Consider the following 25,584-nt stretch of genomic DNA (forward strand, 5'->3'; position numbering starts at 1 on the left):
TTAAGAAAAATATTTAGTTGAGAGATCTTACAGTTTCAGAGGTTCAGTACATTATCGTCATGGTGGGGAGCATGGTGGCATGCAGGCAGATGTGGTGCCGGAGGAATAGCTGAGAGTCCTATATCTTGCAGGCAATAGGAAGTCAATTAAAGGAAGCTTGAGCAAAGGAGACCTCAAAGCCCACCCCCACAGTGACACACTTCCTCCAACAAGACCATACCTCCTAATAGTGCCAATCTCTTTGGGGGCTGTTTTCTTTCAAACCACAACATAAACTTTCACTGAATTTTCAGCACTGCTCTGAATAATGATTATGCTTGATTGTCCTGTTCTGTGGAGCCTCCCTTCATCCCTCTCTCCGTGTAGGGGAACAGCCCCGACAAGCACCATTTCTGGTACCAGAGTGGAGGTGTGGGAATGAAAACACAACTCACAGGACTGTATTGGGAGGGAGTTCTCAGGGATCCTTCATGAAATCCTGAAACAGCTTTTATATCAAAATGTAAACTGAGGGGGAAGTTCATTAGCATTCTGTTTCCTAGGTGAAGGGGGGATGACTTAGGTCACATCTTCCTATCTATGGCCATTTTGTCATGTAGACTGACATGTAGACACCTCTTCCCCAGGTGACCTCCTAAACACAGTAGAAGGAGCAGAACGACATTAGCACATCCTGACCACTTGCTTTGGATGGCATCAGTTTGTCTCACTATCAAAAGGCTAGGCCACCACTGTGCCAGGTTGCCCAGGATTTTGACTGCCATACAGTGCAGGAATATAGCCTGTATAATCTGACACCTCTGTCCAGTGATCCACAGTCTTTCCTCACCATTTGTCATTTCGCCATCAGGATGCATGTGTACAAGTAATTATTTTTTTTTTTTTTTACTTAATACCCAAAAAGGAGGGCTAAGGCCTTCTACTGGCTGGAAGAACTCACTTAAACTTTGTGGCTACATAGCACAAGCTGTAGGAAAGGTTCGGTGTATAAAAGATGTGTGCAAACCATGCAAGGAAGAGACTGTTAATTCCTATCTTCCACCACATATGCACTGCTGATTGCCAGAAGCCTTGTGGGGATTGGTAGATAGATCCCTTTGCTGCCTTCCTTGTGCATACATTGAGTTTAAGTTGCCTAGCTTCTTAAAATGGACCAGGGCCAACGGTGTTTTCCTGTGCATGTTGTTTTATTTTCTTTGTGGAATTCTCATCAAATTATCAGGACTCATTGGCTATCAGGTTATATGCTTATTTTCACTTTTAAAAAAGAGTTTCAAACATGAGTTAGAAAGCTCATAGTTCCTTATCATAGCCATGGCCTTTGGTACTGATTTTCCCTCTGACCAACTGTTCCCTGCTGTGCCCTGCCCCCTAATTATTGTCTTTTGGTGTGAGAAGGAATATAAGTATACTTTCTATTTATACTTGAAACCACAAAACAGTTGCTATCTTCACTATTGTTAATGCAAGTATCAGCAATGACTGATTGTTCTTAACAGGTCATCAAACCTATAGCTCTTTTATTTCTCTTTTCTCTGGATTTGAATACTTTAGGGTCCTTTTGGAAGCAGCATCCTGACAATACTTGTCTCTTTCTGATTGTCCTTTTCTGGTCTCCAAATTGTAGCTGATGACACTATTTCCGTGTCTGTCTGCCTCCCTCCTTGTGTGTGTGTGTGTGTGTGTGTGTGTGTGTGTGTGTGTGTGAGAGAGAGAGAGAGAGAGAGAGAGAGAGAGAGAGAGAGAGAGAGAGAGAGAGAGAGATATCTTATTTAATCCTCAGCAGCCCTGGTGCAAACTGTGCTGACCAGGCTGTCCTTGAACTCACTGAGATCCACCAACCTTCCGCTGCCTCCTTAGTGCTGGTATTAAAGGCATGCATTACCAATTCAGCGGCCAATTTGCACACCATTTTATGCACATAATATATTTTCTTTCTCTGCTTATTTACTTTGCTTTATGGACAGTTGGATTGCTTCTCCTTTGGTTCTTTCCTTGCTAGAGTTTTATGAGATCCTGATTTCAGACTTTTAAGTTCTTTTTGGAATTTTAGAACAGGCCTTTGGATCAGGTATTTTAGTTTTACTTTTTTGAGAATTTCATACTGTGCTCCAGGTGTTAGTTATCTAATAGATGTGAGATGTTACAATTTTTAATAGCATTTAAATTCCTTCAGCTTCTCTTAAGTATGTTTTCATAGAAGAGCAAAAAGATGCCTGGTTTACTACAAGTGTACAGTTTACTTAATTATCATTTCCTATCTGTCTGTAAAGTTTCCCTGACCCTGTGGTTTTTTAATTTTATCTCTTTAGGGAAATTTTTTCCTTATATTTTATATAAATCAACAGCTAGGTTTATGGATAGTAATCTAATTTTGCTGCCAGCTCTTATTATCTGGAAGGTTAGGGAAGCAGAATTATCTATAAACTTTATTAGTACATCCCCAAAGAAGCATCCAATAGTTGAGGCTAATCATTGGTGACCATGGTCTAGACTCAAAATTTGTTATTCCATTGGTGTGCACAAGCATTATGTTCCAGCTCATAGTGTTTCCTTAAAGCAAACACTCAGTGTCCTAGGCTTATACAGGAAAGAAGCAAATAGGCTTGGATTCGTTCTTTTCCTCACTGGTTTTCAAATACTGACTTGTTTTCCATGTTCCTAGAAGGTAGGGTTTGTTTAAGTGTTATTGTGAGCTTGTGGATTTGAACATTTGACATATTTATTGCTTTGTGGTTTTACTCTTATTGATGTGAGATTTTCTTGGAGAAAGGCGCCTTTTCAAGTTGACTTTCCAGTATTTGAAAGTGACTGTAGTAGGCATGGATAGAGTCCATGCTATGTTCCTGCTCCTCAAGTCACCACTGTTTCTAGGAAATCCTGATTGTTTGAAGGACAAAAGTCCACTCAGACCACAGTATTTGTCTCATGATGCAGGCTGATTCTGTCTATGGGAAGCAACATATGGTATTTCTGGTACAAATTTAGCATTTTATTTCTAAAATACAAATCCATTGCTGGTATTTTCATGATGGAAAATCTGTTTAGATAAACCTGATTTTTTTGTACTTATGCATATAATATATTAATAAATTACAAGATATTTAAAAATAAACACACCATAAGGGAAAAAGTCACCAATGTTATATATTAGTTATCATATTAATTATAGCTAATGTTCATTATATAATTGCCATATTTGTTACTTATTAATAAATATAACTATATAACATAATTGTTAACAACCATATTTTATTCATTATTTTAATTTTATTTAATAGTGAATAATAAAATAGTTATATAATAAAATGATGTAATTAAATATTAAAAATAGAATTGGGTTCTTTGATACAGTCTCTGTATGTACATATGTATGTATGTACGTATGTATGTATGTAGCCCAGGCTGACCTTCAATTCAGTTTTCCTTTCTTAGGCTTCTAAATGCTGAGGTTACAGTGTGCCACACTGGCTCTCCTGGCCCTTCATATGCACAGTGCTCCTCTGTGATCTGGAAACAGTTGAGTGCTTTGTTTATTTTTCTCTTCCCTATGCCCCACTGGTTTACCATTATGGTTAGTGTTATGTTTTAAAATTGTTTGTATGTGAGGGGGTGATTGTCTTATTCGGAGGCTTTTGTTGGTGGCCTTGACCTGACACTGATGAGGATCTTCCTGGGTTCTAAGTCCTGGATGACAGATGTGACACCCACACTTTGTTAAATTATTCGGGAAATCCTTGTGTGAGTGCCATGCCCTGACTTGGCATTTAGTAGGATATATTTGCTTTGCTTCTAGTATATAGAATTTAAAATTTTGATTCTTTTTTTTTAATTAAGCATGGTATGTTATAGTCTTGCCTTTATCTTTTCCTATAAGTGCTTAGAAAAGAAAACAGACAACATAAAGTATACATATTATCTGTCCAGTTTTAAAAATGTAGCTATAGGGGCGAGAGAGGTAGGTAGTTAAGCAATTAAGAGCCCTTGCTACTCTTCCAGAGAACCTGGGTTCAGTTCCCGGTATCCACAAGGTGACTCATAGCAGTCCCAGCAGATCTCAAACCTCTTCTGGCCTCCTTGGATACTGGGCACACTTTTGGCATTCAGACCACCCATATACATAAGTAAGTGAACTTTTACATAGGTATACGTGTGTGTGTATGTGTACACAGTGCACGTTTTGGAATGCATCTTTTAATCAAATGAAACTGTCACTGTGCTTCTTGTTAAGACGCCTATAAGCAGAACCATGAAGGTGATTCTATTAGGCTTAAATATAGGAATAGAATTATAGCCTTTAATCAAAGCCTTTTGTTTTCAAATATATCCAGAAAGTTCTGTTGGGCAGGTAGATAGGCTAGCAAAGAAAGAAAACTCTGGGTATCTTTTGAAGAGTAGCATTAGGGAGGGAGACGTATCAGCCATCCTTTGTTGATGTGCAGGCAGACTGTGAGGAAGGCAGGCCAGTTCTGCTCAGCATTTCCTGACAGAGCTGTGGCAGAGAAGACCCCTACCCCTGTCACCACACCACCATGCTTTGTGCTGAATTGCCCAGCTGCTCAGAAAAGTTGGATGATGTGTCCAGGTACTGTCCACCAGGACTTGATCATCCTAAAAAAAAACAGCCTAGGTAAAATCTCAAGTAGTTTGTGTCTGTGTCTCTTTGTTTCTTTTTCTTGCCTTAGTTCTCTAGGTAAGACTCCAGCACCACTGCGAATAAGAATCGAGAGAATAGGGTCCTGTGTCTCAGTCCAAATTTTAGAGGAAAGAGCCTTTGCTCCATAGTTAGTTGACCATAGGTTTGTCGCATCTAACCTTTGTTTTGCTGAGGTATGTTCCTTCTGCTTCTGGGCTTTTTATTATGAAGGGCACTGTCCTTAAATCTCCTTACGTGCTGAGTTACAATTATAGTTCTGTAGGTTGAATCAACCTTGCATCTCTGTGATAAAATCAATTTGGTCATGGGTGTGATCTTAATATATTCTTCAATTTGATTTGTAAGAGACTCATGAGTTTTTACATGTGTGTTCATCAGTTAAATTGTCTTTAGCTTGCTCTCTTTGTGTTCTTACCCAGTGTGGATATTAATGTAATGTTGTAGTAGAATGTGTTTGAGGAGCCTACATGGTAGGAAGGAGAAAAGTACTCCAAGTGTCTGACTTTCATTTGTGAGATGTGACAACCTCTTCTTCCCCTAAGAAATAAGTATAAAAAAGTTAAATCCTGGTAGAATTTGCCAGTAAATCTATCTGAATGTGGACTATTCCTTGTTGAGAAACTTAACAATGGCATTATCAAACTGTTTATCTTCTGAATTCTGGTAGGTCATGCACGGCCTAGGAATATATTGATTCTGTGTAGATTTTTTTTAGGGTATCAATTTTTATTTATAATTCCTAATGACTGACTTAATTAAACTGGAAGTCTGTAGTAACCTCCCCTTTCACACTAATTTTATTAATTTGAGTCTTTCTTCTCCTAGCCAGGTAGGTTTGTTTATTATTGGTTTGTTATTCTGACTTAGACTGATTGGTTTTTTAGTCTCAGTTTTACTAATTCCTTCCTTAAACTTTTACCATCTGCTGCTTTTGCATTTGGATTACTCTTGTTTTTCCAGGATATTGGGGTGCATTATTAGATTATTTGTGATCTTTTGGGATTTTTGTTTGTATGTTTTTAATGTAAGCACTCAGAGCTATACGCTTTCCTCTTAGAACTGCCGTATCTGTACACCAGATATCTCAGATTATGATGTTCTAGGAACTTTTTTCTTTTCTGAGGTTTTCATTGGTCATCTAAGAGCATACTTTTCAAGTGCTATGTATTCCTGTAGTAGATTCAACTTTCAGTTGATTTCTAATTTTATTATATGTTGATCTGGTGGATAAGAGAGGTTATTTTGATTCTTTTGCGTTTGGTAGTTCTTCTTTTGTGATCTGGAATGTGGTCACTTTTACAAGTTTTCCTTGGCTGGCGAGGAGAATGTGTGTTTTGTTTCTGTTGGATGCACTATGCTGTAGGTGGTAGTTGGGCCCACTTTGTACTATAGTTTAGCTACTTGTTTTCTTTGCTGGTTTTCAGTTTGATTTCTCCCATCTAAGATGAATTTGGGAAATGAAATCCCCCATCTTATATCAGGACCTGTCTGACCTTTTCTGTTCGGTGGTGTTTTTATGATGAGATTGGGAGCCATAATGTTTGGTGGATGTGCATTTAGAGCTACATCTTGAGGAAATGTTCCCTTTATTAAGCATGAGTAGCCTTCCTTCTCTCTGGCTAATTTTGGACAAACCGACTTTTTCAGTTGTGAGAAGAGCTCTGCAGCCGGTTTTCAGGTTTGTTCTTTTGATAGATTGTTCCCATTCATTGGCTCTCAGTCTGTGAGTGTCTTTAGCTATATGGCATGTTTCTTGGAGAAAAGAAGGTTGACTCTAATTAATTCAGCTGGTCAGTTTCATTTTTGGTTAGTTGAAGTCATGCTTTAGTTTTAAGTTTTTGGAGACAGGGTTTCATGTTATCCAACTTTACTCTCAAGCTCACTATGTAGCCTTAGATTCCTGATCCTTCTGCCTCTGCCTTCCCAAGTGTTCTAGAAAGAAATATGTGTGGGGTTTTTTTCTGTTTTTTTTTTTTTTTTTTTTTTTTTATTGTTGGTGATGTTTAAGACAGAGTCTCACTGTGTCATCCTACCTGACCTCTTCCTCCTGGGTGATGGATTGAAGTTATGTACCACAAGGCCCAGCTAGTACTTGTTTGCACATCTGTTTTACAGCAATACACCTGGTATTTATCAACTATTTAAAAACCTGAGCTCTAGTCACTTAGGGATAGAGGTTTATTTCAAAACTAGGTTTTTCTTTTATTCGTGTTCATGTCGTGTGACAGTACATATACCAATGTTACTGCTACCATCATAGAGTTAGGCAGAAGCTGACTGAAACTTGTTGACGTCCTCTTCCACTGTAGGCCTTCTCGGATTGGGCTGTGGGGTCTGCAGCAGTTGCACACTTGATAATGAATAGTCACTGTGTATGCTGGAGAGAAAAAATGCACACTGTGTCGACAACCTTATTTATTTTATTTTTAATTATTTTTTTATTTAGAGTTTATAATTACATTATTTCTTCCCTTCCTTTCCTCCCTTCAAGCCATAACATATACTCTTCTTTGATGTCTTTTACATTCATGGCCTCTTTTATTATTATTTGTTGTTGCAAAAATGTGTGTGTGTGTGTGCGCGCGCACGTGTGCTCACATGTGTGTTTTCCTAAATGCATAAATACAACCTGCTTGGTCTTTTTTTATTACTGTATGTATGTTTTCAGTGCTGGCCATTTGGTATTAGATAACCAGTTGGTATGCTTTCTCATGGACTGTTTCTTCCACTGAGCATTCCTTAGGGGGGGTGTGTGCCTGAGGCCTCCTATACTTGCCCCTGACCACATTGGCCTGCCCATTTCTGTTGTCCTTGTTCAGCTCATTTTCAGGCAGTCATGCTGGTGAGACTTCATGGGTGTAAATGCTGACATTACTAAGTAAACTCTGTCCACAAACCGTGTTCATTCCTCTGGCTCTGCCTTCCTCGGTAGTCCTTGAGCCTTAGGTACAGCTGTACTGCTGATGTGCCAGGGAATGGACTTCTACAGTTCTTCATTTTTGATTGGTTGTGATTTTCTGTCATGATCTCCATTTGTTACAGAGAAGTTTCCTTCAGGAGGGTTGAGACTACACTTAACAGCCGTTATAAGAACACATTTGTTGTTAGGGATTATGCGGTTCAGTAAAGTGGCAGATAACCTTATTTTTGTTTTTTAAAGGAAATTATTTACTTTAGAAATGTTAAGTAACTTAAAAACCTGGAAATGGGGTGTGTTCTTTCATGGACTTCTGAGCATGGGTTGCACATGCCCTGTGTATATTAAGTTTTCCTGCATGTCCACACCCATAATAAAATTTAATTTATGAATTATGCTCAACAGGATCTTGACTAATGACAGTAATAATGAAACCAGAACAACCATAGCTATAATATAATGAAAACAATTTAAAACTCCCACTAGCTGTTTTCAGTCGTTGATGGCTGTGATTTGTAACAGAAGTGTGGCTGAGGAGAATCCGAGGGGGTGATGGTCTTCTGTGTAACAGTAACGACACCAAGGACATGTTGTTGGAACAGATTCTGCTCTTAAAATTTTTCATGTGGCTTTAAGAAAACAATGAACTTATGTAAGTGGTTTCATCCTGGCTTATCTATTTTTTGGAGTGGTGGTGTTCCAAGTCTTCTCAGGCAGAGAGAGCCACATAAGCATGGTCTAGCAACTCCTTTCCAACCGTGAAACCATAAAGAGCACCAAAGAGTCTGCTCTAGTGCTGGCCTGTAGAGAGGGACAGAGCAGACGTGGTGTTTACTGCTTATTAAATTGTCTTCAGTCTTCATTTTAATTGCATTAATTATACATTAGGTAATAATTATACATTATTAATTATACATAGGTTTCAGTAAGGCATTTTCATCTCTGAATGTATTTTGATTTCCATTACCTTCTCCCAGACCTCTCATCTTTCCTCTGATCCCCTGTATTTTCATGTTCCCTCCTTCCCTCCCCTCCCCCTCCAGTGAGGTAGTGCCACATATGTTTAATTAGGATTTTTATAGGTCCATGGGTCAGGAATATTTTTACAGAAGCATGGATAACTTTACTGGTGTCTACAAATAAAATGCCTCCTTCCCAGAGCTCCATCTCTTAGCAGCTATTAACTGCCTCTGGGAAGGAGGGTGGGGCTCCCTCGTTCTCTCCCAGAAAAATTTTTGGAGGTTAGTCACAAAGTTTGCAGAGTTCCTGGTGATCACGGAGTGGGGCTGCGGGATCGGGGGAGGGCAAGCCAGAGGTGACAGTATACACAAAGAGGTCTCTGAATCTGACCCACTGTTAGCAAGAGTTAAAAGAATGTTGTTTTAGAAAACGTCTCTTTTAAAACTGTTTTCTTACTTTTTTAATGTAACTTACTTTTCTTACTTTTTAAATGTTCTTTAATACATTTTTCTTACTCTGTTGTAATTTCTTACTAGAAAAAATTGTTATTCTTGTTGTTCTTTTTCTGCACATTATATTGTCTATGATTTTTTTTTTCTTTTTTCAGTCTGGAAATTTCCATTTGCTCTCTGCTGTTCATGCCTTTGAGACTGACTCCTTTCTGCCTAGTTCTCTGACAAAATCCTCATGGCCTCTTCTCAGCCTTAGCATCTGTTATTGGAGTCCCATCATCTCTGGACAGTATTAATTTAAATTTTGTTTTTAATTTCAAAAATTACAATAGGTGATAAAGATGCTTAAGCTTAGAATCTAGGACCAGTCCTAGCTGCTGTCAGTGAGTGTGTCCACCAGTCTTTGGAGCCTCCTGGCTATGTTGGTCTGATGTGCGATGTATCTCTGTATGCTGTGCATATGTTTTATTACCTTTTGGTTAATAAAGAAGCTGATTTGACCAATAACATGCAGAATAGAGCCAAGCAAGAAATCCAAGCAAAGATACAGAAAAAAGGAAGGCAGAGTTGGAGGAGATGTCAGCAGCCACTTGGAAAGCAAGATATGAGATAACAAGCCATGAGCCTTGTGGTAAAATATAGAATAATACAAATGGGTTAAGTTTATAAGGGCTAGTTAATAGTAAGCCTGGGCTAATAGGCCAGACAATTTGTAATTAATATTAAGCCTCAGAGTGGTTATTTCAGAAATGGCGTTCTGGAGAGAAACCTCCAATTACATTGGTCCTCAGGATTCTAAAAGGCCCCCTCTGTCTTGATTGTTGTTTAGTGTTCATGTGCACATCTTTGGGTGAACTTTTGTAGGTTTATACAAAGTTACAGGAACCACATCTGCAACTATCAGGTCTAGGAATTTTCTCATATTTTCCAGTTTCTATTGACAGTATTTACTGATTTAGTTTGGCCTCTATTTTTTATCTTTGACCTGAGCAAGAAATAACTTTGAGGTGGAGTTTTGCTATGTCGTTCAGGCTAGACTGAGGTGGAACTCATCTCTAGCCTAGGCTGGGCTCAAGATTTGTAGTAATCCTCCTCCCTCAGCCTTCTAGGTATTGGAGCTGTGGGTGTGTGCCAGCAGTCCCTGTGTCTTGACTTTTAAAATTGAGAGTAATTAAATCAAAATACTAAGGTTAGAAAATATAAAGGTATGTTATTTGTGGAATCACAGTGTGTTTGATAGTTGTAGAAGATTTCCATTAGGGAAAGTGAGTAGTGCTCCTTTGCAGAAAACCTCTCGTAAGTGCAGGCACCTGCAGTTTCTGGACAACCATGAGAACATGAACACCGTGAATACCTGTCAGTTGAGCCACAGAATTCACCTTAAAGCTTCATTTGGAGTGTAGGCTTGCACATGGCTATCATGTTTTTGGTAATAAATACAAGGAAATGTTAGTCTAATCAGTAGCTTTGTGATTTTTTTTTTGCTTATGTGAAATTTTTATAGAATGTTATAAAAACTAAAATCTGGTAGGGGAGGTGTATAAGTCAGATTCCTTTGTTAGTGATGGTTTTATTCAGACATCACAATTGGGATCAATTTACTAATAGCTCAGATGATTCATTGGTAACATTCTTCTGTCATGCTCTTAGCTCTGAACTATTTGGGATATAGAAAAATACAAAACTGTAAATAGCAGTAGAACAGAGAAGACAGAACATACTTGCCTAACTGTTTAGTTATTCCCTTTTATCTGGCTTTGATTTATCGAGAAGTAACTGAAGTTGGTCACTTATAGTCTGAGAATATTAAGTGGAAGATTGTAGAAGTGAAAATTTTGTAAGCTTTGGGTTATTTGAAATCTTGGATTGTCTTACCTACCATGATAATGAGATGTCTTTGCTCTCGTGTCCAGACTGTGTATGATGCCCATGAACTCAGCTGTTGCTCTGCGCAGTGCTGTGTTGACAGAAATCAAGTGTGTGCATGCTGTGCTGCCATTTACTCTCTCAGTCAACTAGCAATTGTAGACTCCTTGGCAGGTAAGGGTGCCGTGACAGTAGAAAGACGCAAGCCTGTCTGAAACACACATTTGGAGTGGATGGGTAACCACATGCTTGGGTTCCACTGAGGTTAGAAAGCATGAGCAGCTTTTTAAAGTGCTTTTCATTTTCTGCTTAGTGTCTCACTTGACAAATTACCACTTTTAAATAGTTTAAGAATTTTATGCTGAAATTATTATCAAAGTAGAGATAACAAGACTTTACTTAAATATAGGCTACATTTTAGAGAGCCAGCAGAGAGTCAGTAGAGTGTTTGCTGTACCAGTGTGAGGGCATGGATTTGAATTCCAGAAGGCTCATAAAGCTGATCACAGGTACACATCTGTATATGACGTGAGACTGGCGAGATCCTGGGTCTCACTGGCCAACCATTCCAGCTAAATTGTTGAGCTTTCAGGCCTAGTGAGAAACTATACCTTAAAAAGCTGGAAAACAATTAAAGAAGACTCCAGCCTTTAACCTTTGACTGCTGCTTGCATGCCCACATACATGTGTACACATACATGAACATGTCCATGTCTGTGTGTTACACACAGTCTGCATTTTAGATAGAAGTTCAAGTGCATTAATGCAAATAACTAGTTTGGATTTGTGTGGTTCCTTTATAGCGCTGTGACTGATAGGCACAGTGCTACAAAAATAACATGGCTGTGATGTCCAGTCTTAGTCTCACTCTTAGGAAAGCCACCCTGGCAGAAACATATACGTACATACATAATGCATGCACATATAAACATATACATGCACAATGCATACACATATATAAACATATACATACATAATGCATGCACATATATAAACATATACATACATACATACATAATGCACACACACATATATAAACATATACATACATAATGCATACACACATATAAACATATACATACATGCATAATGCATGCACACATATAAACATATACATACATGCATACATAATGCATACACATATAAACATATACATACATAATGCATACGCACATATAAACATATACATACATAATGCATGCACATATATAAACATATACATACATACGTACACAATGCATGCACATATATATTTGTGTGAGACTGAGAATGAAAGAGCAAATATTACTATTTTCTATAAAGATGAAAAAAATTTGGCAAAGTTCAAAAACTACCATTATTATCAAATATTGCTATTAAAATACGGTTTTCAATTAATGAGATTTGTTCCCCATTAATTCCATCACCTCTGTGTCTATTAACTTTTTACTTTCCTAGTTCTGAGACATGTTTCCAGTGAAATAGAGACTGAGCAATTTTTAAGGTAAATAATGTTGGAGGACGTTTAATCACACTGTGTGAAGATATGTCAGTCCTTTACCTCACACAATTAAGGCTCCTTCTGATTTGCTTAATAAAGAGCTGAGTGGCCAGTAATTAAGCAGAATAGAATAGGCAGGACTTCTGGGCAGACATAGGAACTCAGAGAGTGATCTGAGGCATAGGGAATTTGCCAGCCAGAGTTGAAGAAAGTTGTGTATATTGTACGGAAGAGAGGTAACGAGCCATGTGGCAGAAATTAGATTAATATAAATGGGTTAACTTAAGTTTTAAGAGCTACTCTCTGTTTTAGACCTTGTTAGACACCTATGCCTCTGTTATCTTGACCTCTGTCGATGTTTTTAATAGTATATAATGATAAATATAGAGGTTGTATCACCAGTAATTTGTGAAACTGGCTGAAAAGAATTTAAAAATTGTTGCTCAGCTGGTACCTTTCCGTTTATTTCTGTGCCACTATCAGGTGTGTGTGGTGCATGTCAATCTGCAGTGCCCAGGTCTTGTTCTGCTTCCCTCCTTCCACCTGCATGTGTATGGGTGAAATGTGTGTGTGTGTGTGCGTGCATGCATGCAAGGCTACAGTACTTTAGCCTTGACTATCATCTCTTTGGGAAGAAAAGCATATGAGAGAGAGTTCAACTTTAAGTTGAGAAAGAGGTTGCTAATGGGTCTGGGTAACTGAACCCCTGCAGCAGAGAAGCTGTGCTTCCCCACCCAGCCCACTGTCAGAGTAGGAGCTGTCACAGAATGGGCAATGCAGTCTAGAATGTGGTTCCAAGGTCTCTCTTTAGTGACTGCTGCTGCTTCTGTTTTCTAATGTATGCCCTTCCTTTGACTGATTCTTTTTAGATAGCACATAGGATAATAGTGACATTATCATGAACATGTCATTGTGATTTGTTCATATTTTCTTAGTTGTTTTCTCTGTTACTATTTTTTTTTAATTGTCTGTCTGTCTGTCTGTCTGTGTACCTAATCTATTTATTTGGTGACAGGGTCTCTACATAGCCCTGGCTGTCCTGGAACTCACTATGTAGACCAAACTGCTCTTGAACTCATAGAGTTGGCCTCTCTCTGCTAGCTGATTGCTGGGATTCAAGGCGTGTGCCAGTACAACTGACCTCAGATTTATTTATTTTTATTTTACATGTATGAGTGTTTTGCATGAGTGCTTGCAGTGCACCATGTGCTTGTCTGGTCCCTGAGGAGGTTGCCAGATCCCCTTGGACTGCCATTATAGATGTTTGTAAGTTGCCAAGTGGTTACTTGAAATTGAATCCTGATTCCCTATAAGAGTAAAAAGTGCTTTTGATTGCTGAGCCGTCTCTCTCACCTCCCGATTTATTTTAATGGTAATGATTCTCTGTATTAGTATAGGACAATGACAAGTATATAATGTGGAACTCAGTAAAATTTGTGGAATGCATAATGACTTTAAACACTCATTTTCAGTATTTTCAATGTAACAATTGTTATATCTGTAGGGGGCTCCATACACAGAGAGAGGTGTGGCCTCAGAAAAAATTATTTTTACTTCTGATAGTTCAGAATTAAATGCCATATATTTAATTAAAACAAGATCTTTTGCATACTGATTTATGGTTTTTAAATTAGTATCTGTTTTATTAAATACATTTGGGGGGATAGCTAATGTGTATTCTCACATGAGCATAAATGAAAGATTTAGGTCAGGTTAAAATCTGAATAATTCTTGTGACTTAATGTGAGATAGTGAGGTAGTTTCCCTTCTCCCCAGAAAACTGACTTTGACAAAGAGATGATAACTGCTATTGCTAGGCAGGAGTGGAGTTTTATACCAGCAGTCCTCAGGCGTCCACAGTCCTGTTATAGCCTTAATTTAGTAACCTCAGAGGACTCCTGATTTTTATTTTTTCTTTGATGTGGGTTATATGTTGTATTGGTATTTACTATATCAGATGCTAAAAGTGTAAAAATATAATTCTCATTTTAATAAAACTCCATGCGTAACATAGTAACACAAATCATGTGTTTTTTGAAATAAAAGTGTTTTCCAAGAAAAGTATTTAGATCGGCAATTGTTTTATGTTTTTGCAAATCCTTTAATCTCTGGCTTGATGCACAGCTGCGCATTCACATCTGCTCTGGATTTGGGTGTGAAGAATTACTGCTGCAGTTGAAACATGGGGAGCCCTGGCTATGCAGAAAGCTGGAAAGTTTCCAAATTGAAACCAGAATTTATTTTTAGAATCAACTTGATCTTCTTCTTTATTACTAAATTCAGTCTCAGCAGATGAACAGTTCTTTGTCGGGGTTCACTGTGACACTGGCTCTGAAATTATATCAGGGAAATGTATATGTTTTGATTTTTTTTTTTTGTTATTTTTAATTATTCGTGTATGTTGAGAGGGAGTAGTTCCTGAAGAGGCCAGCATATCTGATCCTCTGGAGCTCCTCCCCTGTCTAAGGCTGGGTTCTCTGGAAGAGTGCTCTGAATGGCTGTGTTCTGCCCCCTTTCATGTTAAAATATATCAGCTTTTCTTAAGCCTTCACACTCTCCACCCCAAGACAGGGTCTCACTATGCAGCCTTGGCCTCCCTAGAGCGGTCTAGACCAGGATAGCCTCACATTCACAGATCCACTGCCTCTGCTTTTCAGTCCTGGATTGATCATGTATACCACCACACCTGGATCTTTCTCAAACTTTTTAACATACCTCTATTTCTCATAATTTTGTAAATTTTGTACTGGTCATTTGATTAAGTTGGGAAAACCTTTCACAAGCCTGTGATATGGTATCAAAATATCAGAGCCATTAATTTACTACGGTCTTCACTAAGATTAGGCATTGGGGTATTAGCGAACTGAGGACAGTGTTAACAAGATTTCAAAACTTTTAATTTTAAGGTTAAGTTTAATCTTTGCCAACATGTAGTATGGAGGAGCGACAGGCTGTGTCCCACCGCCTGGCTAGCTTATATCCCGAAATAACAACACACAAATTATATTCATTTAAACACTGCCTGGCCCATTATGTCTAGCCTCTCATTGGCTAACTCTCACATCTTGATTCAACTCATTTCTAATAATCTGTATGTCACCACGAGGTCATGACTTACTGGGAAAGATTCAGCATGTCTGACCTGGCGGCTGGCTCCATGGGGGCTATCTCTGCCTGCCTTCTTTCTCCTAGCATTCTGTTCTGTCTACTCCACCCACCTAAGGCCTGCCCTATCAAAAAGGCCAAGGTGGTTTTCTTTATTCAAACAATGAAAGCAACACATAGAAAGAAAGACCTCCTACACCATTTCCCCCTTTTCTGTTTAAACAAAAAAGAAAGGCTTTCACTTTAACATAGTAAAATTACATATAACAAAACAGTTATTAAGCAAGAATTACAGTTACAATATTTAGATCTATTTAATCTTTTATAACAATAGCTATCTATTCTTTAACTCCATCAAAGACTCCAGAAGGATATAATATTACCTAAGTAAACAAGAAGTAAGCAACTTCCAAAACTCTAGAAATGACAGAGACATCTCGCTGCCTGGACAGTCACCCAAAGTTTTTCTATACCGTTGGGGCATCCATCTTTGGCCTACAGGCCCATAGTATCCAGCAGACTTTTCCATGAAGCAGGAAATTTCAAAGTTGGTTCAGTCACTTTCTTCTGTATCCTGCAGAATGTCTCACAGACTCTTGGTCAGGAACCCCGAAAGACCATCTCACCTGTAGGCAAGTTCAGCAGTCCTCTCTCTGTGGTTTCTTTGTGTCCAGTTAATGCAAGAGTCCAGGCAAGAGCAGTTTCTTGCCCAAATGGCTAACCAACTCCATAAGTAGCCTCTTCGACGCCTATCTTCCTCTTCAAGTAGATTGGTGCTGCCAGGAACAGATGTGTCTCACTGTCATGAAAAGCCCTAAGTTATTAAAACATTTTAAAGGCCGTATTCTGTAGTCTTTGAAAGATATGAAGAATGCCTATCTAACTGAAATATATCTACATATCTAGAAAATCTAACTAACATGACTACAAGCTTGATTATTATTGATGATTATCCATTAACAACCTATATTTCCTAATTATACATTACATTTTTAAAATGAACTACACAATCAGAATACCTTAATCAAGATCAGAAATATATATATATATGTGTGTGTGTATATATATATATACATATATACATATAACAAGATTGACCTTAAATTTATATCACTAAAGCAAAATCCATATCAATGCGAATTATTCATATCTATATCATACCCCCTTTAAATGTAAAAGAACATTTATAAACAATATTTGGAAATATGAGCACAGCTATTTCTCTCCAAACTGTTTCGTGCTGAATGGGGGTGCTGTTAATCACGTCTTTCATGGTGCATCCTGTTTGCTAGGTTTCTCTGAGTCAACAATTGAGCAAAGTAATTTTTAAAGGGTGTTTATGGCAACCTTTTAGGAGGGTGTGGTCTATCATACCATATTGGGGTAGAAGCAATCCATAGGGTCTCATCCTCTGTGAAAACAAAAGAACCTCTTTTCCAAAGCATCATATCCTTATACCCAAATTCTGAAGTCAAGATAGCTTTATAATATACATGTTGGATCAGCTTAGCAGAGCACACAATGAAATGTCTCTCTGTATTCAGCTCCTTCGCAGTCAAAAAATTCAAACAAAACACAATAATGCACAGAATCCAGGCTCTCTGTGAATTGTCCATTTTTACATGACTTATTTTCCTTTTTTTCTTTTAACCCATTAGTTATCTATATTCTCTCTCTTTAAAGACTCTACCCTTTTTTTTAAGCATTAACTTTATTCTCTATATTCTTTTTCTTCTCTCTCCCAAGCCTACATGTGTCTACCTAACACTATGACCCATTTAGAGGTCTTTTATGTCTGAATCTGTCCTATTGCATTGTCTTCAATTCTCTACTGTCTTGAAGAGCTTTTAAAATGCTAAGCAGCTAGTTTGCAGCTGCTCTGGATGTTGACTCAACCTCTCTCCAATTTCAAAATGGTGGACGTACCATTTCTGCTAGCTCTGGGGCCACCAGGTAGGAGCCGCACTCAGCACTTTAACTCTGAGAATGAGCATGCAGCACTTAAACTCTTTTTATCTGAGTTACAGCCAAATGTGCCATGCAGAGCACTGCGCAGCCTGGCCTATTGTGAATCTGTAATTTACTATCCAGGAGCACTTCTTAAAATGCTAAGCACTTCTTAAAAATCATGGTGTCTGCCAGATTTCCCTTCTTCCCAGCATTCTGTTCTGTCTACCCCACCCATCTAAGGCTGCCCTATCAAAAGGCCAAGGCAGTTTTCTTTATTCAACCAATGAAAGCAAAAGATAAAAAGAAGACCCTCCAACACCATTTCACCCTTTTCTGTTTAAACAAAAAAGAAAGGCTTTGACCTTCTTACGCCATTTCCCATTTTTCTATTTAAATAAAAAATAAATTTAGTATTTTCTTGAAAGCATGAGTTTACCTTATCCATCTGTAAAGACACCTGTGAGATGCCCATTGTAAAGCCATTCTTCTGTGTTTTTAAGTGTGAACTAACTAATAAGGGTGCGGCCAGGTCAGCCCCGGAAGCAGAGGCTTACATGAACTTGGTATAGATCACACTATTGGTAAAATATGAATGCAATTAATTCTCCAGGGAGATCTTTTTGTTTGGTTTTGTTGTCGTGCATAATGATAGAAAATTCATAACATGTGTTTCTACCTGTGAGATGGGAAGGTCATCATTGCGAGGGAATGTCTGTGCAGATGTCAACTCTGTGAGAAAAGGTAGCATTGTCTGAAAGGAAGTTTGCCCTCAGGATGCTGTAAAATTTTGTAGACCTCATCCTAAGATTCAATACTGCACTGAATTTTAGAAGTTGATCCCATTTTGCCATGTATACTCTGTGTATTTATTATGCTTTACTTGAAGCTGTCAGTACCTCGAATAGCTGTAACAGTGAAACATTTGCTGTGAAGTGGGGAGGACGCATCTTCCAACAGGACACTTGCCTCTCGTTGCAGGTAGAGATTGTATAACGTCCCTGGCAGGATTCTAAGTAAATGACTTCTGGGGATTATGGAGTAGATTTTTGTTTTGTGTGTTTGCCTGCTTGTTTTCAGAGCAGAAAACCTTGGAGGAAGTGCGGTCACCTTTATTGCTTTTCCCCACTTTCCAAGATCTGTATATCTCTTACTAAACACCAAATGTAGCTGAAACACTCTTCATTTGACTTAACAGGCTCCCATTGTCTGTCAGGGCTGATGCTGGTTCCTTCTTTATACTAGTCTTCTCTTTGCACTTCACTGGACACTTAGTCCCCATCTACCACTGTTTGCTAACCAGGTAGGCACAGATCTTCACTCTTTCTTCTATTCCACAGATTCTAAGGACGACAGTGTGTGAACACTTTTCTCAACTTACTGAAGGTTCATTAGTCTTAGTTTTGCTTGCTAACCTCCTTATTCTGGAAATGGATTCAAAAACATCATCATAATCTTGGTTTGGCCAAAGCATGGTTTTCTCTACTCTTCCTGAAGTTTGTGAGTTAAGAACACAGTGCTCAGCTCTTCGGTTGATTGATCAGTCTTTAGAGAGTGTGGCCTGTGTTCAGTCTTTCTTATAAGACTGAAGCTGCAGCAATATATTGGATTGGTTTCGTTTGAGGTGGTTGTACTAGTTTTCTATGCCCATGAGCTTTCTATGCTAATCCTAGTTTGCTTCCCCTACTGGACTTTCTCGCATTCTTTCTCAGCAAAAAAGTGGTTTGTTTACTTTGAATCCTGTAGTTGTATTTTGTGACCTGCTCTCTGTCTACTGGATCTCACCCTTCAGTGCTCCCCATGTATGTGTCCGAACTCGAGTTTACTCGGCTATTCAGCACCTAGTTAATGTGTTCCTGTATACTCTTTGTTTCAAAGAGATTTTAGATACTTCTGTAAAGATTCTTTATGTTTTGGAAGTTACGACATCTGAACTTTGAAGTAGTTTACCACAGGCCTTCTCAATAGAAGAATAGTTATTGTTAATTGATGCAGTTGGCTTGTAAATTCTGGTTGTAAGTTTTTCTAGATACATTGCTAAGACCCTTTGAAATGGCTAATTTGGGAGTTCAGTGTAGTGTTCTCTAGTATCAAACAGTGGTGACTATCTTGTTTAAAAAGAAAAACCCACACATTTAAGTATAAATACAAAAAGAAAGTACCCTTTTGTTTAAGTGAACATCTTGCCAAGTGTACTTTATCTGTACTGGGGCATTATATTTAAAGTATTAAATATGCCTTGTGAAAAATACGAGATGTAGATCCAGTGACTTTTCTTTTAATGATTTTTTTTCATTTTACTGTGTATTTCATAGGAAGAGTTTTACAATTGAAAATACAGTTTAGATAGCATTTATCCTTAATTTAGGGGTCAGGTTTCTTCTTTTCTTAAAATACCCCAGATGGCTCTTACATGCTCTTGTGTGTATTAGGCACAGTGTGCCATAGTGTGCATGTGGAAGATGAATCCTCCCCACCGATGTTGCTGTTTGCTGCCAGCGCCTGAGATGCTCCTGTCTCTGCTTTACATCTCATACTGTGAATGCTGGCTTAGGAACTCACGCTACAGTATCCAGCTTTTCACATGGGCTCTGGGGATCTGGGCTGTGCTCCTCCTGCTTCTGTGGCAAGTACTTTTGACTACTGAGCTGTCTTCCCAACTTGGGGAGTTGTTTTGATTAGATAGACTGCTGGCACAAGTCAGTGTTGATACACATGAAAAGGGAAATGTACTATTAGCTAGTGATGCTTTAAGAAGTTAACTGATTTGGCCAAGCATGATGGGTCACACCTTTAATCCCAGGATTTGGGAGGCAGAGGCAGGAGAATCTCTGAGTGAGTTTCAGGCCATCCAGGGCCACATAGACTCTGTGTCAAAAAAAAAGGGGGGGGGGGGGCGGAAAAAGAATTGATTTGATTTTGTTAGACTGGGGTTTAAATTTATTTTTGATTAGTTATCAAACAACCGAAGCATACATTTCATTCAGGGCTTTTTTTTCTGAGGTTGTCTAATCCCATTAAGATCTTCATGTTTTATTTGATTTACAGTTTACAAATGGGCTTTCATAAGCAGGATATTATTTAGTCTTAAAACACTAGAAATTACTTGTCTTTGAAAGTATGCTTTAGAAGATGTAAAAATTGTCTTAAAGCTTTCCTTCCTTCCAAGTACTTTATGTCCACAAATTGGCATTACTTTAACTATTGGTGAGGTTTTCATTATTTTTAATGAAGTGGGAAATTGAGAGTAGAGGACTTTCAGTGCTGTTCCAGTGTTCATTGTTGTTTTATTAAGGGGGGAGTTGGGTATTGGTTGGCAGGAGATACTAGGTGCTAATGTACTGAGTTTATCTGTTGCTCTTGAGTGATCCTAAAGGACATGGTATGTTCAAAGATGGAGTCTCGTTCTGAAGGGCTGATGTAAGCTCTGTTTATTCCTATATTAAATCTATAGGTATCAAAGAATGATTGCGCAAAGTTTCAGACTTTGCAGTGTAAAGCCACATGTGGTGGCGCATCCCTGTAGTGCCAATGACTTGACATACAAGTTCACTTGAGCTCATGAGATGGTTACCAGTGAGGGTACCACAGCTAAGCCTTCCCCCCTAGACAACAAAACCAAACTATAGTAATTTTACGTTAGCTGGAGCTAATACCACTAACTGAATCGCCAAAAGAAACCTTTTCTCAGGATTCTGGGTAATCTAAGGCCAAGGCACCATTATAGTCAGTATCTTCTGAGGCTCTTCTTTGCCCATGTATCCCTAGTGTGTCTCTTAGAAGGGAACCAGCCAAGTAAGACCCACATATCTTTATGTGAACTTAGAGACCTAGAAAGACCATGTCTCCATTAGAGTTACATCCAAGGTGGGTCACTTCCTGTGTGCTTGTACACAGACTATTGTTCCTACTTACACTACTTGGTGTTTGGAGTTGAAAGGTATAATGACTCCACCATGTTAAGGAGGTGCTGTTATCACAGCATATCTTGGTTTCACAAAGTCAGCTTGACAGAGCACTTCATGTGGCCCTAGTGAGCAACATGGCCACAGATGAATGATGCCTTTGAGAGTTCACTCCCCAGTCAGGATTGTGCTAGTAGAAGATGCTGTTGTGTATTTCTGAGGTCTTGTTCAGGAGGGATTTTATTGCCTGTGTATGACATGTTCTGGTTGCCTTTGAGGATATGATGCCATTTGTTAAGATAGTGTTGTGTGTAAACTGTTCGCACAGGTTGGTGACATGGGTAAAGACTTGGATTAGCAGAGAGACCTAGTGCTAGGCTTCTCCCACTGGTACACTGTGTCATCAGAAATTAGTATTTACGTGTTTTGAGTACATTGCCTTGTCCATAGGAATAGTTTTCTTATATGTGAATCTTGCCACATTGAAATGAGGAAGATAATACTGAAAAGGAAAATCAGTGTGTATTTAACCAGGTTCTTTACCTATTGTCTAGCAAGTCCTCTGTAAATGGAAATCCCCCCCCCCTTTCATTTTTCTTACTATTCCAAACTAATGGGAAGAAGTATGTATGCCATGGTCACAAAGGTAATTAGCTGTACTCAAGAGTGGAATTCAAGAACTAGATCTTCCACACTGTGCCATCCATGGCTCCTGTGAAGCACCCGTATTTCACATCCTTTACTTCGTTAGGCACGCTGCCTAATTTGTGTGCACTTAGTGTTATCCAAGTTGCAATGAGTATTCGCAAAAAAAAAGTGATTTTTCTCCCACAAACCAGGAAAGTTGTAGGATGTGGCCATAACCTTGTTGTGTTTGTCAGAGCTCCGAGGCTTGCTTGTAGTTCAGGTAGCCTTCAGCAAGTTCACTTCTACGTGAGTGCCTCAGCCTTTTCAGTACTGCTTTTGTTAGCACATCTAATCCACACACAGTACCACAAGGAAGTGGAAATTTAGTTCTCCTCAACCAAGGAGAACATTGGCACTTCTCTCTATGAATCAGGATGGTCATGGTGCAGTTGATTCTGGAACATATCTGCCAGAAGGTCCCTTCCCGCATCCACATCTACCCAGTGTGATAGGCAAGGGCCATGTATACACAAGAGCCACAATGTAACAGGACAGTTAGCACAAGCCCACGTGTTTGATGTGTCTTTATTCTGTGTAAGTGCCAGTATAGATTTTTGAATCAGATTAGTACACAATGGGTCAAATCTACCCAACCACCTCTCTCAAAGAGAGGTTTTGTTTTGTTCTTTTTGTTTTGCTTTCACTTTTAAAAGTGTTCTTGGGGGTGGGGAAGAAGACTAATATAATTTAACACTGTTATTGTAAAATATAAGCTTCAGTATCCACAAATAAAGTTTTATTGGAACACAGCCATGTTCATTTGTATTTACTGTTTTTGCACTGCATGGTAACACCAAGTAGTTGTGACAGACGATATGGCTGACAGAACCTCAGCTACTTATTGATTGGCTCTTATGAGACGTTTTCTGACCACTTCTTAAATTGTGAGAATAGATTCATGATTCTATATACTTAAGTCATGTCATAGTGTCCTTCTTGCCCTACCCAACCCTACCTAGTAAGAGAACGTGGTGTTCCAGTTTCCTGCTTTTACACATACCCAGATCTTCAGACTCGAGTATCATGTTAAGAGATTCTGGGGTGTAGAGAGCAAGTCTGCTGGGTGTGTAGACATGACAGAGTCAGAGGAAACAGCCGAGCGCCTCCTTGCTGACTGCTATAAAACTGTGCCTGTGTTCAGTGGCTGATTATCTTGAATCTTAAGTCTTTCTTTCTTTTCTTTTTTTTTTCTAGTTAAGGAGACTTAAAAAGAGTAAATTTTATATTACATGTAATGTTGAAGGCCTTGTGAATCCTTTTTTTCTTGACAGGATGTTATCTTATAGAAAAATAACACTAGTTACGCTTTGATTGTGTAAATCCTTTTACTGTCAGTGGAAATAACTATGTTAATATTGCAAGACAATGAAGAACCTTGTTTAACAAATGTTTACATTTTGTTTTAATAAAACTTTACTGAGACAATAATTAACTTTGTTTTATTTTTAGGGTTATATCCTGTGTTGTGACCTCATGGTTTAAGTGGGAATAAAGATGAGTATAAGCAGTGATGAGGTCAACTTCTTGGTATATAGGTACTTGCAAGAGTCAGGTGAGTACTTCTGTACAGTAATAAGCCTCAAATTCTTTTACTATTCTCAAAATAATGTTTTTATGCATTTGAAATTTGTACCAGTCCAAATTGTTGAGCTTTGTTTGCTTCTTGATGTCTGGACTTCCCGTTTAAAGCTGTGTTTGCTGCATGGTTTAACTCTCTGACTCTTTCAAATATGTTGGGATCATCTCAGGCAAATGTAACTAGCAGTTTGTCTTTTGATGTTCAGAGATCATTTTTAATAACTAAGGTGTTATGAAGTGGCATGGCATATGTTTAGAAAAACTCATATACCATCTGCTTGGTAATATATATTGCATATGCACAGTTAATTTTCCTACTTATTGTTAGACTCTTAAAAGCTAAATTAATATTTTTAGAATATTTTCTTAAGTATTAATCTCAATTTATTAAATATATTTTGACCTGAATTCTGATTGATGTATTGGTATAGTTATTAATATAGATCATTGAATGTGGTTTATAATTAATGTTGAAATGATCCAAGTTCTCTACATAAAGATATCTAATCATAAGGTAGAATCAAAACTATGAGTGGAAATGTTGCTGGAGTAGGTAAAGAAATTACCACTCTTCCTTTCTGAGTAGCTAAGAATATGATGTCTGATGAAAAAGAGCAGGGAGGGAAAGAGCTCAGAGTAACCACCCCATAGAGAATAACCTATTAGGAAGCTTGGGATTTGTTTAAACTGAGAAGGAGATTTCCAGAGACTGTTTAAGATGATGAATCAAGTGACAAAATATTGGCCCTCATGACTGTTTGAAGCGAAGGCTGTGAAAAATGTTTGCTAGTTATATAACACTATGCCATGGGAAGGGTTTCTACTCTTGAATATGACTGTCTGTCAAGCCAAAGTTTTGAAATCTTTGGATAAGCAGACAGAAAACAGTGTGAGGGACTGATGAATGGGGATTTGTTATAAAAGTCTCATTTGGTGTATTGGAAAGGCAACTGTTTAGGCCAAACCATTGGAACCTAGAATCCCAGCCACAACAAACTTCATTGACTGTAAAACTGGGCACTTAACTTTTGTCTAGAGAGTTCAACCTTGGTTCTGCCATCTAGCGTTATATGATTGTGGTCATTCAGTTGTATTGCACCATTGACTTTAGGGGTGCTCATAACAGCCAAATTTTTAAACAATATGATATGTTGTTTGAGTGATAACTTTTTCTCTTGAAATATCTAATAATACACACAACAAAAAGCCTTCTTACTCCTTATTGTGTCCCCTATGAAGTAAGTAAGCCCGGGAGATGGAGAGAAAGGAGACCATGACAGATAATCTTAGAGAACTCATGTGTGAAATGACTGGACTAAAGTGTCTCGTTCTGGCTCTCAGGCAAGAAAAGCCTTAGGAAGCTATGGTTCTGTTTTGATAAATAATTGGCTTAGAAGTTATTGACAGGGGTTTCTGTCCCGCCTGGTCCCGCAGCCGTTCAGTCCCAAACAAATACCCAGAGGTCTACATTAATTATAAACTGGTTGGCTTAGTAGCTCAGGCTTCTTATTAATTAATTCTTACATCTTAAATTACCTCATTATTCTTGTCTGCATTAGCCACATGGCTTGGTACCTTCATCAGCGAGGCATCTGAGACCCTGCATCTAGGTGACGGACTGCAGACTCTTTCCTCTTTCCAGAATTCTCCTGTTCTTGTTGCCCCACCTATACTTCCTGCCTGGCTACAGGCCAATCAGCATTTTATTAAAATACAAGTGACGGTACAGACCATTGTCCCACAGCAAGAAGTGACATTTTTCAGTAAGAACGTGTAACATCTGTTTCCCCGAATACCGTTTTTAATGTTAACTAGGCTGTTACATTCATATCTAGAAGAAATGAAGCTATTTTTAGTCTTAAAATGTTTTATACTATTAACACTAGAAAACATGATTTGCTTCCAGATGACTAAATTCAGAGGTGGGTTGCTTGTTGAAAGAAATGGCATTGTGATAGCTTTAAATATTCAGTTGGGCCTGCCTTTTCAAATTGCCTGTCCCTGACTTGTCAAGATGAAGACAAAAGTGT

General features: G+C 38.4%; 1 protein-coding gene across 5 annotated transcripts in view; it reads left to right on the forward strand.

The window, feature by feature from the left end:
* Positions 1-25,584, forward strand: part of Tbl1xr1 (TBL1X/Y related 1) — a 124,565-nt gene that overhangs the window by 67,884 nt on the left and 31,097 nt on the right. For 4 of the 5 annotated variants that reach the window (XM_075950872.1, XM_075950870.1, XM_075950871.1 and 1 more), the window contains one exon: positions 23,426-23,528. In XM_075950872.1, the coding sequence (XP_075806987.1) occupies positions 23,471-23,528 (58 nt within the window). In that variant the 5' untranslated portion in view covers positions 23,426-23,470. Of the gene's footprint in view, positions 1-10,921; positions 11,027-23,425; positions 23,529-25,584 lie in introns of those variants that run through there. The other variant, XM_075950873.1, reaches the window with a different exon arrangement.

This window comes from Microtus pennsylvanicus, chromosome 16 (genome assembly GCF_037038515.1).
Source record: "Microtus pennsylvanicus isolate mMicPen1 chromosome 16, mMicPen1.hap1, whole genome shotgun sequence".
NCBI lineage: Eukaryota > Metazoa > Chordata > Mammalia > Rodentia > Cricetidae > Microtus > Microtus pennsylvanicus.